General features: G+C 29.8%; 1 protein-coding gene across 2 annotated transcripts in view; it reads left to right on the top strand.

Moving 5' to 3' along the window:
- CDH9 (cadherin 9) overlaps positions 1 to 16,543 on the top strand; it is an 82,494-nt gene that overhangs the window by 41,212 nt on the left and 24,739 nt on the right. The window contains exons 2-6 of one of the 2 annotated variants that reach the window (XM_068532137.1): positions 3,506 to 3,800; positions 10,418 to 10,537; positions 11,130 to 11,297; positions 13,442 to 13,629; positions 14,550 to 14,803. In XM_068532137.1, coding sequence (XP_068388238.1) covers positions 3,506 to 3,800; positions 10,418 to 10,537; positions 11,130 to 11,297; positions 13,442 to 13,629; positions 14,550 to 14,803 — 1,025 coding nt within the window. The remainder of the gene's footprint in view (positions 1 to 3,505; positions 3,801 to 10,417; positions 10,538 to 11,129; positions 11,298 to 13,441; positions 13,630 to 14,549; positions 14,804 to 16,543) is intronic. The other variant, XM_068532147.1, reaches the window with a different exon arrangement.

Raw genomic sequence — 16,543 nt, 5'->3', positions numbered from 1 at the left:
AGTAACTAAAATTTAATATATTCAGACAACATACTTATTCTGAAAGTCTTGTAATTCCATAAATATTTTAATTTCCCTTTGGACATCATCCTCAGTCCAAACAGCATGATATTATAATACTGAATTTTCCTTGAAACTTTAAATATTGAATATAAAATCATTCCGAGGAAAGTATAGTTACTAGGATTATTATTATGTTTGACTAAATACTTTTGTAGACTTCAACATATTTTGAATGAGTAGAAAATCTCTGAGAAGTAAATTGTTTCCATAGGTGTTTGAATCCAACATGTAGAATCATATATAATTTAGTGTGATAGACACAGATTCAGTTTCCTGCACATTTTAATAATCACAATAGAATGTTAAATCTTTATTAAATGCAAAAAATAAAGATATAACAATATTTATTACAATGTTATTATGTTAAATATATGGAAAGATAGTGGGGAAGGATATAGAAAATTTAAAACTAATTTTCATTTGTGTATACATATGTAAATTTCCACAGAAATTCTGTAACAGTATAAACTCGTTCCTGCCTTTTATTTTGGCTACTTATTAATAATTTCCATAATATAAGCATGGGATAGGGATCCCTGACAATACACAATCTTTACCCCACCACATTTAATATTCCACAATTTTCAGTAAATTGCAGCATTATCCCTGGATTATCTTTGTTTCAGTCTGACAATATATTTGACAATATTGATAACTGACTAATCTCTCATGTTTCTTTTTCTGTGTATAAATGTGAGAACACTAGAGTACACGCTGTGGGAGACATCATATAGTTTATTTCCTATATCTCTCCAGACTACTTTTATTTAGTTTTCCTTTATTTTATGGAGAAATTAATACAAATTTATTCATAAAAATGTATAAAACATGTACAACTTAAAAACAAAGGAAAACATTTTAAAACTATACAACTACTTGCAATATTATATATATGTTAAGAGTATTTTTATGAAAAAAAAAGATATAAAAAGTTGAAATTATACTCTATACATTGTATTTTAACATAATATCTCATTTAAATGATTTACATCCAACAGTATATATGTAGACCATAATTTTAATGACTATAAATAATAGCATTGTACACATTCTAACCACATTAATAAGGTGAACATTTTAGTTGTCTCAACATTTTTCGCCAAATTAAATAAAGCTTCTAATACATATAAATAATCTATCTATACATCTATCTTTTTCATCTTTTCCTAATTATTTCCTTTCATTAAAAGTATCTTCTTTTTCTCCTCTCAGAATAAAAGTACTAGCAATACAAAGATAAATGTACAAAAATATTTATTATAAAGTAGCTTGAAAAAACTATTTGAAAATTGCAATCATTAAAATAATTTTATTTACATACAGAGATTTCTAAGATGTAATTTTAGTAAAAAAAAGGCAAGTTTTATGTTATTTATAATCTGATTTTTCTGATAATCACTGACAACTAAACCTGTTTTATATATGTAAAAACATATTGTTAAAAAAAGAGGAAATATTTGGTTTTAAGAAATATGTGTTGAGGTCCTAGAAATTTTATATATATATATCTTTCTTTTTTGGATTTTACAGTTTAGTGGGCACAACAAACAATTTTACCAAATGGGGTGAGTATCATGATAGGAAAGTGAAATGTGCTTTATAATTACAGAGCAGGCATATTTATTCTAGTCTAGAGGGTTAGGGAAAGCATCCTTAAGAAAAAAAATTTTTAATGAGATTTGATAAATATTTAGTTAGGGGAAAATACAGAGAAGAGAAAGGGTGTTAAAGGGTGAGAGAAACATCTGCAAACATCAGGTATGAAAGCTGGAACAGGCCTTCTGAGAAATGAAGAAAACAAAACAGGCAAAACAAAACAATTGGTATGTACAGAGTGTATAGCAAAGTGGATAAAGGTGACAGAAACACATCTGGAGATGAGAACAAGATTATGGATAATGCATAAATAAGGCTATAGAGTCCAAGGAAATAGAATAACAATAAAAGTAATGATTCTTTTAAAAAAGAATATTATCCCCTTTTAATAGAAGTGGCTTAGATTACACACACACACACACACACACACACACACACACACACACACACAATTTGCCCAATATAACAGAAATTTGCATGAGACCAGGCCTGGTTTATAAGACTTTAGATTCATGGTTCTTATGCACTGGACCTGGTTGAAGATTTTTAAGCTAAGAAGTAATAAGACTCGATTTGTGATGTAGAAAAAATCAGTTTCTTTAGTGTGGAAAATTGTTTGGAGTAGAACAAGAGGGAGGTAGGCATCAATTAGAAGATTGTTGCAGTGGTACAGATAAGATATGATGAACAAAACCCGGGTGGTAGCCATAGAGATGGAGACAGATAGATGGGTGGGGGAGATATTTCAGAGAAGAAAAGGCTGCATATGGTTATTTTAACATTGGGTAAAGGAGGAGTAAAGTATGAATCTCAAGTCTGTAATTTTGGCTACCATAAAAAATAGATTCAAATAGTCAAATTGTTCAAAGATGGAATGGGACACTAAAGAAATAGATGGAGTAAGAATGTATTGGGAATTGTGAAGTATATGATGGAAGACAACAGAGCAGGCATAGGCTAGTAAAGACTCAAGTTTCAGAATAGTGTTAGGTTTGCAAAAACATTAGGATTTTTTCCAACTCAAAATTTCTGTAAATACATGATCCGTTTGTCTGTTTTAAATACTCAGTGAAAAATCTTCTATACTAAGAAGTTTACTTTTAAGATGGGAATGAATAGAAGGAAGATAATTCATGAAAAAAATCCTAATATTTTCATCAAATTATTTATATGACCAATGGAAAAGCCCTGTGTGTTTTATATCACTTGAAATTTCAAATGTCTATAAAATACATCAATTTCCAAAAAGTGAGAACATCCTGGTTGAAAGAGTACTCTCCCAAAGTCATGCAGACAATAATCTATGAGATTAATATTCTGTCTCTGGTTGGTCTCTGATGACAGAGCCTGTGCATCTGCAAGCGATATTATACTGAAGGGAGGTAAAATCATTTAAAATTATGGTATATATCCTAAACTTATCATCATAATAAGGTCAGAAATTTCTCACATCACCTCTTGAGTTTAGCAATTTTAGATGTAATCGAGTATATTAATATTTTACACTTAAGGTTTATTAGACCAATGGATTTTTTTCTTGTTAATGTACTAGACATTTAAATCTTGGTAGCATTCTATTCAAAAATGTCTTGGAAACACTGTGTTTTGAGAAATATATATATATATTTTATTTTATTTTAAATGTAGTCTCTTATATAAATATGTGTTTAAAAATTTTGAGAATAAAACTAAAATGTTTAATCTCTCCACAGTGAAAATTAAGATAACCATTGCAATCATTGTTCCAGTGATGTCATGTAGAGATAAATTAATATTTGCCAAAATTATTTTTTCTGTAATAACAATACATATATTTATAGAACTCTTCTTTTCTACCTCTCTGAAGCTTCACACTGACCAAGATAAAGGAGATGGAAATTTAAAATACATATTAACAGGAGATGGGGCTGGCAGTCTGTTCGTAATAGATGAAAACACAGGAGATATTCATGCGGCAAAGAAATTAGACAGAGAAGAAAAGTCCCTGTACGTTCTTCGTGCCAAGGCTATAGACAGAAAGACCGGGCGGCAGGTGGAGCCTGAATCTGAATTTATAATTAAAATCCATGATATCAATGACAATGAACCAAAATTCACAAAAGACTTGTACACTGCCAGTGTTCCTGAAATGTCTGGAGTCGGTAGGTATATGTTAATCCATGTAAACTAAGTTTTTTATTTTATTTTATTTTTTGCTAAGGTAGTTATTATGGACATACAGTTATGAGATGTGATCTCTTTCAAGATAAGAACTATAACTGAAACTACTACTTAGTGTTAGCTATCTCACTTCTTATGATTTTCGGTTGTATGTTTCTTAATGTTTCCTGCTATTTTGTAACTGACATCTAAGATGATTACTGAGAACAATTATTCCATTGCATTTCAACAAACGTCTTTACCTTTACTCAAATGCCATTCAAATGGCAGTCAAGTTAAATGTATTTTGGCCTGAAATGAAAGGAATATCAAATAGTGTCAGCAGTTTTAGACAGTTTTGTTTGCATTATTTTGCATAAAAACAATGAATGCTTGCATTTAACAAATTTCTTTTGATCATCTCATTTGATCATTGAAACAACTTGATGTAGGCATGGGAAATAGAACTTTAAATCCCCATTCTGTTAATTAGGAACCCTGGATTCAGAAAGATTAAGTAACTGAATTAAGATCAAATAACCTGGCAGCATAACAACAATATTCCAAGTCTTTTTAATGTTATTTTAGCTATGTTCCATCCAGCAATGGTTTATCCTGAAAACTGAAAATAATCATTTCATTTTTTAAGGCTGCCCATAATTTTAAATGCCATTTGTTATTATGCAATGTTTTTATCTGTATATGTAACTACATTTAGCTATAATTATATGAAAGGTTTAGATTTGTTAATGAGATGATAAGAGCTGACTGTTAAATCATATTTCTAAAAAAATAAGTGATATAAACTTACTATAATATCCCAAACATGTAACTGATTTTGAAAAATTGATATTTAGTTGAGTAGTATTTCAAAATCAGTTATAAGTATATAACTTTGACATTATTGTAATTAATACATGGGTAAGTCTAAAATAATTTCTTAAAGAAGAAAAACAAACATATCTACCTTTACTGAGTGATTGATATTAAATACTTCTTAACTGTGTGTACCATCTAGCTAGAATGGCTATTTTTGGTTATTTTCTAGAATAACCAAAAATTTGTAAAGAAGTTATTTCCTCTAAACTCAGATGAAATCTCATCTGAGAAAAGTGCAGTTCTTCTGCCTTTTCAGGTATTCACTCCAATAATATGAAAAGCACTTATCAAATTAGACAAGACTCCTTTGAAATCTTAAAGCCTAGGATGAAATATGAGTGTTTGTGTTTTCTTTAATATTTTAAAATATGTGTTAGCCTGGTACAGTTCCATGGAAAGTACTGGATTGGTCCATATAGGTCGACCAGTGGGCTAATGTAGATATACATCATGTCTCTTTGTGGGCTTAGATTTGAGATAAAGATACATCTAAAATTATGCTCTCCATTGCAGCTTCCTATTCTTGAGCATTCTATAGTTTGGCTTTCCAATTAACACCTTTTAACCATTGTAAAATATATATTCTTTTTCTTGTATGCATGTTATTTTGCCAGATATTTTAACACTTAATAGTACAAAGACTTTCATTTATCCTTCTCCAAAAAGATTTGACATACCTATAAGAGTAAAAAGTATAATTAAGATGACAGAGATAGTTGAATATGATAAATTTGGATAATTGATTTAAATTTTCAAAGCATTACCTCATTTTTAAGAACAGAATATTTATCAGAGACTGTTTATATTTAACGTCAAATTACTTGTATTTTCTCCTATATTATTTTGGGTTATTTAATGGGATATTATCTTCCACTCAGTATAGTCTTATAATTTATCTACCTAATTCAAATATAGTCTTTCTCTGACTATATCTGATTATATTAGTATTTATCTGAAATACTAATATAATCTAGATTCTTTTAATATTTATCAAGTGTGTAATAAGATCAGAACTAGACTAAGTACTTCCCTATTTTATTTTTTAAAAACTTTTCACTTGTTCAATACCTATATTAAAATATAGAATATATAAGTTTATACATAGGAGAAGGCTTGCAGATTATCTTGTCCAAAAAGCCCTTTATGTAAGGCAATATGTATTTCGTTTATATAAGCTTTAAATTGTGGGCAGTACAATTTCTGATTACTGTAGACCTTAAATATGAGAATTTGGGTCAATGTCAATTACATTTCCTGCATGTTTACAATTACAAAAAAAACAAGAAAAGCGTATAGGAGGCAGCTGTATGGCTCCAGCTGCAGATTTTGGTACTAATAAACAAATATTTAAGAACTACAGGTAAATCTTGATCCTATTTATAGAGGATAGTTATTATTCTTTATTACTAATATTGACATTACTGCACTAATTGATCCCTCCTTAGCCCACTCATACACTTTGTACGTATATCTATTTTTAAACAGAAATGCACATATTATAAATACTGGGCTGGCCAAAAAGTTCATTTGGTTAGTGAATACATTGTTCAATAAAGTTCTTAGTGAAAATGAAAAATGTGTCTTTTATTTCTACTTAAAACTGAATGAACTTTTTGGCCAACCCAATACTATATGCATATGTGGAAGATACTATACTTGGTTTAATTACCTCTTTTAATAAACAAGTAAAAATGAGCCCAAAAGCGTTAAACTGGCTTGCTCAAAAACATACAGAGATGACTTATTACTATACTAGATTTAAAAAGAAAAAAAGTTAATAAAATGCAGAGATAGCTGGATAATTTTAATACCTTACTATTTTTCTCCACTGTAAAATAGTTATGGTTATTATGCAAAATGTAGTTTGGAAAACTTCTAATTTTATTAGATTCTTAGTGACTCCTTGAATGTAGAATTTTTCTTATTTTCTTATTTTAATTCAAATTTCTCAAAAGTAAATCCAAATAAGTGTAAGAAAAGAGGAAACTGCATTTTACAATAAGACTTTATATATATGTGTATATATATGTATATACATAAAATATATGCCTAAATAAAAAGTATATGTATTTATATCCTGAAAATGTATTGTTCTTTTATAACTCTCCTACCTGATTTAAAGGAAAATAAACTTATTATAGTTTTATACATGTGATTTTCTCTGCTTTTACCTATCCAAATAACCATTTACAGAGAAATGTAAAGGGTGATACTTGGGAACTTTATCAGGCTATGTGTAGCCCACATATTAACAGCTAAAGCCTGTGCACAATCACATAATAAAGAATGCCTCCTCTCTAAAAGAAGTAATGCAGAATTATGGAATTCTAATCTTATTTTCATTATATTAGTGATTTTAATTTAAATCAAACACTTGAAAAACTACTATTATTAACTTTGAGGGTAAATGAAGTCTAATGGAATAAAATATAAAAATTCTTTATTCTCATTCTATCCTTCTTTCCAACACTGTAGTCCAATGTTCTCCTTTATACTGTCCCCCCTACATGATTATTTTTGTCTTAATATATTTGTCTCTTCTTTTTCTCTCTCACCAAATCCTCGCCTTGCTTTTTCCCTCTGCCTTTGCTTCTTTCTATCAAATATGCCATATTTCATTTTGGTTCTCAGACTTGTGCCTCCCCATCCCTTTTACTGGTAATTAAAATCAAATGACTCCCATTAACTCTTTAAATCTGAAATACATTAGCATATTCTGATCAGAACACTTAATCTGGATGATACATGAGGATATATAGTGAAAGAAAATGAGATACACTTTGAATTAGGTATTTGTAGCAGATTCCTACATTTTGTTTTCCATTTTTTGTGGTCATTATACTTTGATTAAAGATTATCTATTATTTTTCTATATTTGCATGCATTCATCTCCCTCAAGGCAAATTCCTATTGTGCAATTTTGGAGGTTTCTCATTGACTGGGTAGGTCCCTCAAAAACTGATCCAGTTCCCCTCCCACACTGTCCGCCCAACAAGGAACCTATCTGTAGTTTTTCACAGATCACACAAGTAACTCATCATTGAATGCTTCATGTCCTAAACTAGGCCCTTTCTTAGAGGTACACTGCCTGTAGATTCAAATATGTGTCTAATCATATGTCTAGACAGGCCATTTAATACAGTATTTAGAATGAAGCTTCTTCATACTGGCTAGATCGAATCCCATCCTATCACCTACTAGCTGTGTAATCATCAGCAACCTCTATATGCTCCAAGGCCTGCATCCCATGTTTATCATGAGGATAAAATAATAATACAAATCAAGTGCTGAGAACTCTGCCTAGTCTACGTTAAGCAATTTGTAAATGTTAGATCTTGTTATGACTTTGAACTAGAAACTCTGCTGGGCTTTAGAGATAAAATGTTGAACAAAAGCAGACATAGCCCTTTCCTTTGGAGAGTTTACATCACACAAAACCTACATATAACAAATGACATAAATTTGTCATTCAGGCTTCACTATATTTTACTTAATATTTGTTTAATAAAAAAGTAAATATTTTAAATTATTTGAGAATAAATGAAGCATATATAGCTCAGAAAATTTAGAGGGGTATAAAAATCAAAGCAGTGTATTTCCTTTTATTTTGTCTTTATAAGCAAATATTTATAAAATTAGTACAAAATACATCAACCACTTTCTATCTAATTTTATTACTAAATAGTATGAACTGTAAAATGTCCTTATATTTACAGAAAAACAAAAATCTATCCATTTCCTAGAGTTCAACACACTACATATTTTTCTTTTTCTCATTTTGCTATTATAAATAATATATCAGTGATATGCTACCAGTGTTTATTAGTGTTTAACAACATTCTAATTATTAACATGATTCTGAGAGGGGGAACAGTATTTTATATGGACGTTTGTAGCATTTTAGCCACATTATAGGATTGATTTCCATTCTTTAATTTCTTTATTATTTTTAGGTCAAGTATTTTCAGGTAGGTTCGAAGATCATATATCCATGATAAAGAGCAAATGATCAAAACCAAATTTAACAAAAATATTATTAAAAGTGTCAAAAAAGTATAAAGGTGTGTTTTTACCTGTGCCCATTACGAAATGACAGCCACAGCCAAAGAAAAATGAGTCTGGTAGCAAAAGAAATGTCATGAAATCAATGAATTAACTACTTGCATTTAGCATCTTGGTTATGCTTAATAATTCATATTTCAAATAACCCTCAAGTATGAAAACAATTATTAATCTAACATATGTTCACATAGGGTTATATAAAAATAAATATAAATCTGAAAACCACTCTAGTTGAACATTTGAACATTATTGTGGGATGGAAATCTCTTTATGATTTCTGCTTTGGTCTAACTCGGACATGAGTGGATGTTTTTTAAGTGATAAAAGAGTACACCTGAGACTGACTGAGTAAATTGTACTGTGTCCTCTCACAGGACATATCAATTCCATTGCAGCTGAGGAAACAGAGGCTTCAAGAGGAAGAGCTCAAGTTCTCATCTTACGCTAATTAATTTTAAGAATACATAAAAATACGTCCTAAATTCATATATTCAAATATACTGATGGAAAATAAAGCTGTTAGTTTAATCTTAATGCTCAATATATTAATTTCTAGAATCTGCATAAGCAAATATATGCAAATTTTGAGAAACATTCACTACAACTCAATTAGACAAGCTATGCGTGTGTAATGTATGCTGGATATTAAAGTAGGTTACAGAGCCAATGTGGAACTCACTTTTTCTAAAGAATTTTAAAATCTATGTAAGTATCAGAGTCAACATTTTGAAAAGTTGCGTGTAATATACTAGAAAATGTCCTACAAACTCATTTTGCTCAAGGAATACATGGTAGGCTTTAGTTAATGGTAGTTTTAGAATCATGCCTTGAATCTTTATAGAGTTCTAGAAAATATAAGAAAAGTCTATCAATATATTACATTATCTTTAGCTCCTAAAACTAGCTCCTTTAAAGCTCTTTTATCTTTTAAAACATAATTATGTGTAACAAAGTTAAGAGAAAATAATTTAATTTTTGTAAAATAAAATTAAACTGAGAGTATTGGTAAATTATAGTATTGCATGTGAGACAATTATACACTTCCTTAACTCTGGAGGGATATATCTGCTGATTTACATATGTGTAGCAAATAATACATAGCATATCAATAGGTATAATTATATTATGACTATGTTAACTACATTACAAAGAGAGGCACAGACAATAATCATATATATCTTGCATACCAAAAATTTTGGCAATTTTACGTCTTTTGTGTCTTGATAAAAACAGGGCCTCTTTATTTTCAATTTACAGTATTTAGTTAATTTATCAGAACAAAAAGCAGCAGGAGTGCTTTCAATGTTGGATTTATCTTTGAATTCACATTTCCAGTTAGCAATAAATGTATTAATTGAAAATTGTATGTGCACTGTATTCAGTGAAAACTTGTTTTCTGTCACAGTATTTTCAATCAATTAGTGCACATTCATTTTTATGATAAATTTTGCTTTTGACTTTTTTAGATAGCTCAATAATAGTAACAATATTATTAAGGAATATTTAAATTTAAAAAAATGAAAGATAAGTGATTTTTTTTTAGCAGCATAATTCAAACAAATTTCTTGAAACATGTACCATGGTCTAACACACCACATTCCCAGTAATATGGTTTCATAAACATAGCTTCAAATTTCTAAGTACTTAAGTGTCTGTGTTTGGGTGGGGATTCATGTAGGTACATCTGTTATACAAGTGACTGCAACAGATGCAGATGACGCCAACTATGGAAATAGTGCCAAAGTGGTCTATAGCATATTGCAAGGACAGCCATATTTTTCAGTGGACCCAGAATCAGGTAACAACATCTAATACTTGGTCTCTTTCTCATTATGCAATACATCTGGATGCACATTTATAGATTTTTCTATATTTAAAAAGCTATTAAGTGTCATGTTTTTATTTATTCCTTATATTGATAGTTATTCCATGGATACAGAAGCAGAATTCCTATTATTTAAAAAGATTTGAATCCTTAGCCCTTTAGACTAGTATTTACTGAGTTTAAATTTATTACATTAAATACAAAATTTCACAGAGATTCAACACATTACGTGTCTTAGGAAATACTCAAAACCAAAAAAAAGTGACAATCATCAAAATTAAGCTTATTCATCTAAAGACTTTTGACTAAAGTTAGTTTTTCTAGTCAAAAGGATAATTAAATTGATTAGCAAAAATTTCTTCCTGAACAACAGCCCATGGAAGAATTTTTTTCTGTTCTGTGAATTATGTTAAATTGGTTATGTATGGATTGAAAGACTTATCTAGGTACACTGACATCTTATCATCTGTTTGTTCTGATTAATGTCTGTAAAATGGATCTTGCATGGCTCAATTTTAAAACACAGTGATTGAACTGCAAAATATTTGTCTATTTTTTCCAAAAGGCATAATAAAAACTGCATTACCAGACATGAGCAGAGAAAATAGAGAGCAGTACCAAGTGGTTATACAAGCCAAAGACATGGGTGGCCAGATGGGAGGCCTTTCTGGAACCACCACAGTGAACATCACTCTGACAGACGTCAACAACAATCCTCCTCGATTTCCCCAGAGTAAGAGAGGTCTCAGTGATACCATGTGGAAAGTTTCTCAAACACACTATGAACAGTTTAATACTTTTACTAGTAGTTTCACTATTAGTTTATGGATAAAGATGAATCCACAACCCCTCCTCCCACAGAATATCATGATTTCCCACAAATTAATTAAAAGTGACTAGAATCATTTCATCATTGAGTAGGTAGTGGAGAAAACAAGGAAATGAGGTTCTTTTTGGCAACTTTAATTATCTTCTTCTACCTTTTGAAGAGTTATAAAATTTTCCGGACTACCTTTCCCAACATTTCCTATGATCATCTAGTTCTTTTTCTTATCTATTTCCTGGTTATGAGCGTGGACTCTTAAGTCTGACCACCAGGCTGCAAATCCCATGTCTATCACTTGTCTTGCCTCAGTTCTCTTGTTTGTATGTAAGAATTATAATCCCTTATTTAATCAATTCTAAAACACAGGTTTGTTGATGTTTTAACGTCTCTGAAATCAGATACTATATTAAAATCAATGCAAGTTAGTTTAATTGGCCACATTTTTCTTTCTTATTGGCCCACAGTCTCATGAAATAACCTTGGTTGTGATGGCATCTGAGATATGTTAGAGTTTGCTGGTATCTGTTACCTACTTGTGAAGATTAAATCAGTTAATAGCCTTTCAGTTGTCACGATTTCTATGTTAAACCATGGATTCTTTGCAAGCCATGAGGTCCTACAAAAACAGACTCATTCTCTGCTGAAAATATTTCTATGTTGCAGCAAATAAAATTATAAGAGGTCCTATCTTAAAACGTTCTGTTAAGGGCCCTGAAATTTCAATTTATAACATTGATTCCAATAGAGTAAAGCATTTTTTTCAAGCTAATCAAATTTGAAATACTTGATGATACAGCTCTGGATGGTGGACATATACAAATGATAAATATTAAAAAATAAACTTTGCTAAGAATATGAATAATAAGACTAATTAACATAAATCTAAACTTTGCATTCAGGTTCCTTAAACATAAACTGAAAAAGTATGATGTGATGAATTCTCAAATGACTTGCCACTCTATAATTTTATGATCTATTATAATCTCAGCAGAAGGTTTGGAACTCGTAATAGTAAAAATGTTCTTGAACTAAGAACTGGGCTAAGCATGTTAAAGACGTCATTTCATGGAATCTTCATAACAAACCTATGAGTTAATAGCTATCATCATCTCTATTTTACAGATGTGTAAATTAAGGGTTAGAGAATTTAACTAACTTGCCTAGTGATGAAAATTCAAATCCAGGGCAGCTGGATTTAGAAGTCCCTCTTCTTAACCACCAAGCAAATTGGAAAGAGAACAGACTTTGAAGTCAGGGAGACTTAGTTTTGCCTTCTGCTTTTCCCAGCTTTACAGGATGATTTCCTTGAGCCTTATCTGAGGATAATACACCTGCCTTCATTCTATAAGGACTAATGTTAGAATTAAATAAATTAACATAGAGGGCCTTTGGCCTTATATAGATTTCAACACATATTAAATGTTTAAAAACATTTCTAACTTTCATTAACATTTTTTGTGATATTTTCCTATTATCTCTTAAATAAATCCTCACAAACTAAAATGCTTTCTTGAACAGCACAATGTAATGGCTGAAACTGCAGGAGACAGAAACGCTCATATCCCACTTAAAGACATTAACAAGCAAAAAAAAAAAAAAAAAAAAAAGAAGTAACTTGCTGTGTATGGATTTATTTTTTCTATCCCTGAGTTAGAATATAAGAATAAATGCATGTTCTAAATCATTTAGTATAAGTAAAAATGTGTAATGACAATGTTGAATGCTTCAGATAAGCAGTAAATAATTGTTTTCCTTGCCCTCTTAAGTCAAAAGTTCTGGATTCTAGTATCAGGACTACCATCTATTATCTAAATAACCTTGAGACATTCACTTAATCTTTCTGGAACATATATTTCTCATTTACAAAATGAGAGTACTCTGCCTTTATAAATTATTTTTCTAACTTAATAAATCTATAATTTTTGACAGCTTACAATTCAATATGACGAAAAACTCTCCTAATTTGAAATTAATTTATTTAAGTAAAAAAGGCAGAGGAAATGAAAGATTTTTGTTATCTAAAGATGAAACAGCTTTGATTTAATTTTCAGGTACGTATCAATTTTATTCTCCTGAGTCTGTACCTCTTGGAACTCATCTTGGAAGGATAAAAGCCAATGACCCTGATGTGGGGGAAAATGCTGAGATGGAATACAGCATTGCTGAAGGAGACGGAGCAGACATGTTTGATGTCGTCACTGACAAGGATACACAGGAAGGGATTATAACTGTCAAACAGGTTTCTTCTTGCTGTCTTCATTTCCTCATTGAGTGCTTTATAGTTTATTTTTGCTTTTCAAGGAAGAAAAGCCTAGGATTTATTTTTCCCATCCTTTACATGCTTCTATCCTTCATATAAGTGGGAATAGTTGCGATTTCACTTCAAATAAGTGAAGCATCTTTATCACTGACACTTAAAAACTGATATAAAACCTCAACAGCTTGTGCTTATAGTAGACAACAATCAAACAAGGATTAGATACTCTCAAAAGTCTTTGTTTTATATTGCACCATGGTATTATTGGTATTCACTGTTTAAAATATTTAAATTGTTAAGTGTGAAGGTTTATTAAAATAGATGAAGCCTGAAGATGCTTGATTTTTAAAGCAGTGGAGAACATTATAAAGCATTACACAGAATAATCAAGCTAAATATTGATTACTTTATATCACCCTAATTTCCCTTTCATTCACAGTTTTTTTTTCCACAGTGTTCAGATTAATATTTTTTTTTTCTTTTTAAAACACAGTTTTAGAACTGTAGGACTTAAGGAAGCAACTTATGTGAATGGTTTGTTAAATCTCAATTTTATGTTTCTGCTGATTTTAAATTTTTATAACTTTAATAATAATAATATAGTAATAAATAGCCTATGTATTAGATAATACTTCATTTACCTATGACTACCAAAATGTAAAATGCATTACTAAGTGTGAATCAATCTTAATGTGTATACTATTATATTGAATTACTCCTTATAAATGTGTAAGGCAAAAAAAAAATTTCCTAATTTATTTGTTATACCCATTAAGCAATAATTGGGAAAGTTATTTAACCAGAATTACTGGGACTATTAAGAGAGGTGGTTATTAAATTTTGAAATTGTCTTCCATTTTTATGTCTGCTATATTATACTAATTTTTCTTATTTAACTTCAGAATTTAGATTATGAAAACAAAATGCTGTACACTTTAAAAGTGGATGCAAGTAACACTCACCCTGATCCACGATTCCTGTACCTGGGACCTTTCAAAGACACAGCTGTGGTCAAAATATCTGTGGAAAATATGGATGAGCCTCCTGTGTTCAGTAAAATTTTTTACTTGATAGAAGTAGATGAAGATGTAAAGGAAGGCAGCATCATTGGACAGGTTACAGCATATGACCCAGATGCCATGAACAATTTAATAAAGTAAGTATTTTGAGAAAACTTAAGTTTGAAGAAAAATGATCATCTCACTATTTATAAGCTGTGTGAAAAAAAAAATGTACCATGTATGATCAAGTACAGTAATACAACCAAACACTTCCATAGCACAGACTTTTAGCTGGGTTGTCTTCTAAGTGCTCTGGATATATTATTTCATTTGACTCTTATCACATATTACAAGGTAGCTCTTATTATTATATCTTTCTGTAGATGATAAGACTAAGGTACCGAACATTTAAATAACTTGCCAAATAATTAGTCACTGGCAAAGCTGGGTTTGAGGTTCAGGCTGTCTGGCTCCAGTGTCCGTGATTCTAATCCCTTAGTTATTGATGTAATTCTTGTCTCATTGCCCTTCTTAGATAAATCATAGTTCGAATAATAAGATATCTAAACAAATACATTAGAAAAGAAGTTCTTCTAGAAAAGCATAAGAGATACCTTGAAAATTGATGAAAAACGTCTTTTGAAAATAGTCCCTAGGCACATTTTACATCAAAACTTTTGAGAAGCAAAATATCAATTATATTCTATTAATAAAACAGAGAATTGGTAAAACGAGTAATGATATTTGAGAACAGTAAAACTATTAAAAATTGGTATAGTATAGTGCAGAATAGTGTAATACTTTCTCAAAATTTGAATATTGTATTAACCATTTAAAAGTTTTCAAATATGCCAGAAACTATGCTTAAGGAGAATATAAATATAGTTGTGACATAGATGGATGAATAGGATGGGTGGATGAAGATGGGTAGGTATGTTGATGAAGACAAAAGAGACAGACAAATAATATATTGTCTGTTAATATGTGGCTAGTAAAATGCCTAAAATTATGCTTTGTTTAAAATTTAATTTTTTATACAACAAGAACTGACTGTATAGCACATGGAACTGTACTAAATATCTTGTAATAACCTGTAATGGAAGGGAATGTAAAAAAAAGAATATATATATATTTATATGTATATATAACTGAATCATTTTGCTGTATACCTAAAACTAACACAATATTGTAGTAAATAAACTATATTTCAATAAATTTTTGGATCAAATTTAATTTTTAATTAAGGAAAATAAATGGTTAAATATTTATTGGGAATGCCCAGATTTCCTGGAATTCATGTCATACCATCATATATAGAAAATCAGTGAGCACAATACTAAGTATATAAGTATTAAATTTAGTTTAGATGTAATAACTGTTCATGTTAATTTACAAAGCCACGTTTGTTGCACTAAATATACCCTAATTTATATTTAATTTGTTGGTCTAATATATTTTTAAAATAAAGAAAGTTTGTGAAATTTTAATCTGTAGTTAGTACTCAGTTTAGCTTGAAATATTTGGTTAGTTTTAGGTTAATTAGAATAGAATTCACTTAACTTTCTCTTTTAAAAAATGTTCAGGTTCAAATTATATATTTTGTATATTGTTAATTAATTTAAAAACATGACTTATAATGATACCAATGCATAAAAGATTATTTTACTCTGACACTTTTGTATCAGTATACATGAAATGGATTAATTTAAAATCTTCGTATTATATAAAACAAAACTCCTAAAATGAAATGGATAAGTAATCTAGTTTTCCAGTGGTCTACACATATGTTCCAGCATTTTTATATCCAAAATGTTTATTTATGTTTTACTGAAATTGAGTGTGGCTGATTGGTTTTGGCATTTCTTATATGTGCATTTATTTTTGTAAGTAACAAA

The sequence above is a fragment of the Eschrichtius robustus genome, chromosome 2 (assembly GCF_028021215.1).
Source record: "Eschrichtius robustus isolate mEscRob2 chromosome 2, mEscRob2.pri, whole genome shotgun sequence".
Lineage (NCBI taxonomy): Eukaryota > Metazoa > Chordata > Mammalia > Artiodactyla > Eschrichtiidae > Eschrichtius > Eschrichtius robustus.
The sequence above is the reverse complement of the archived record's forward strand: the minus strand, read 5'-3'. Positions and strand labels throughout refer to the sequence as shown.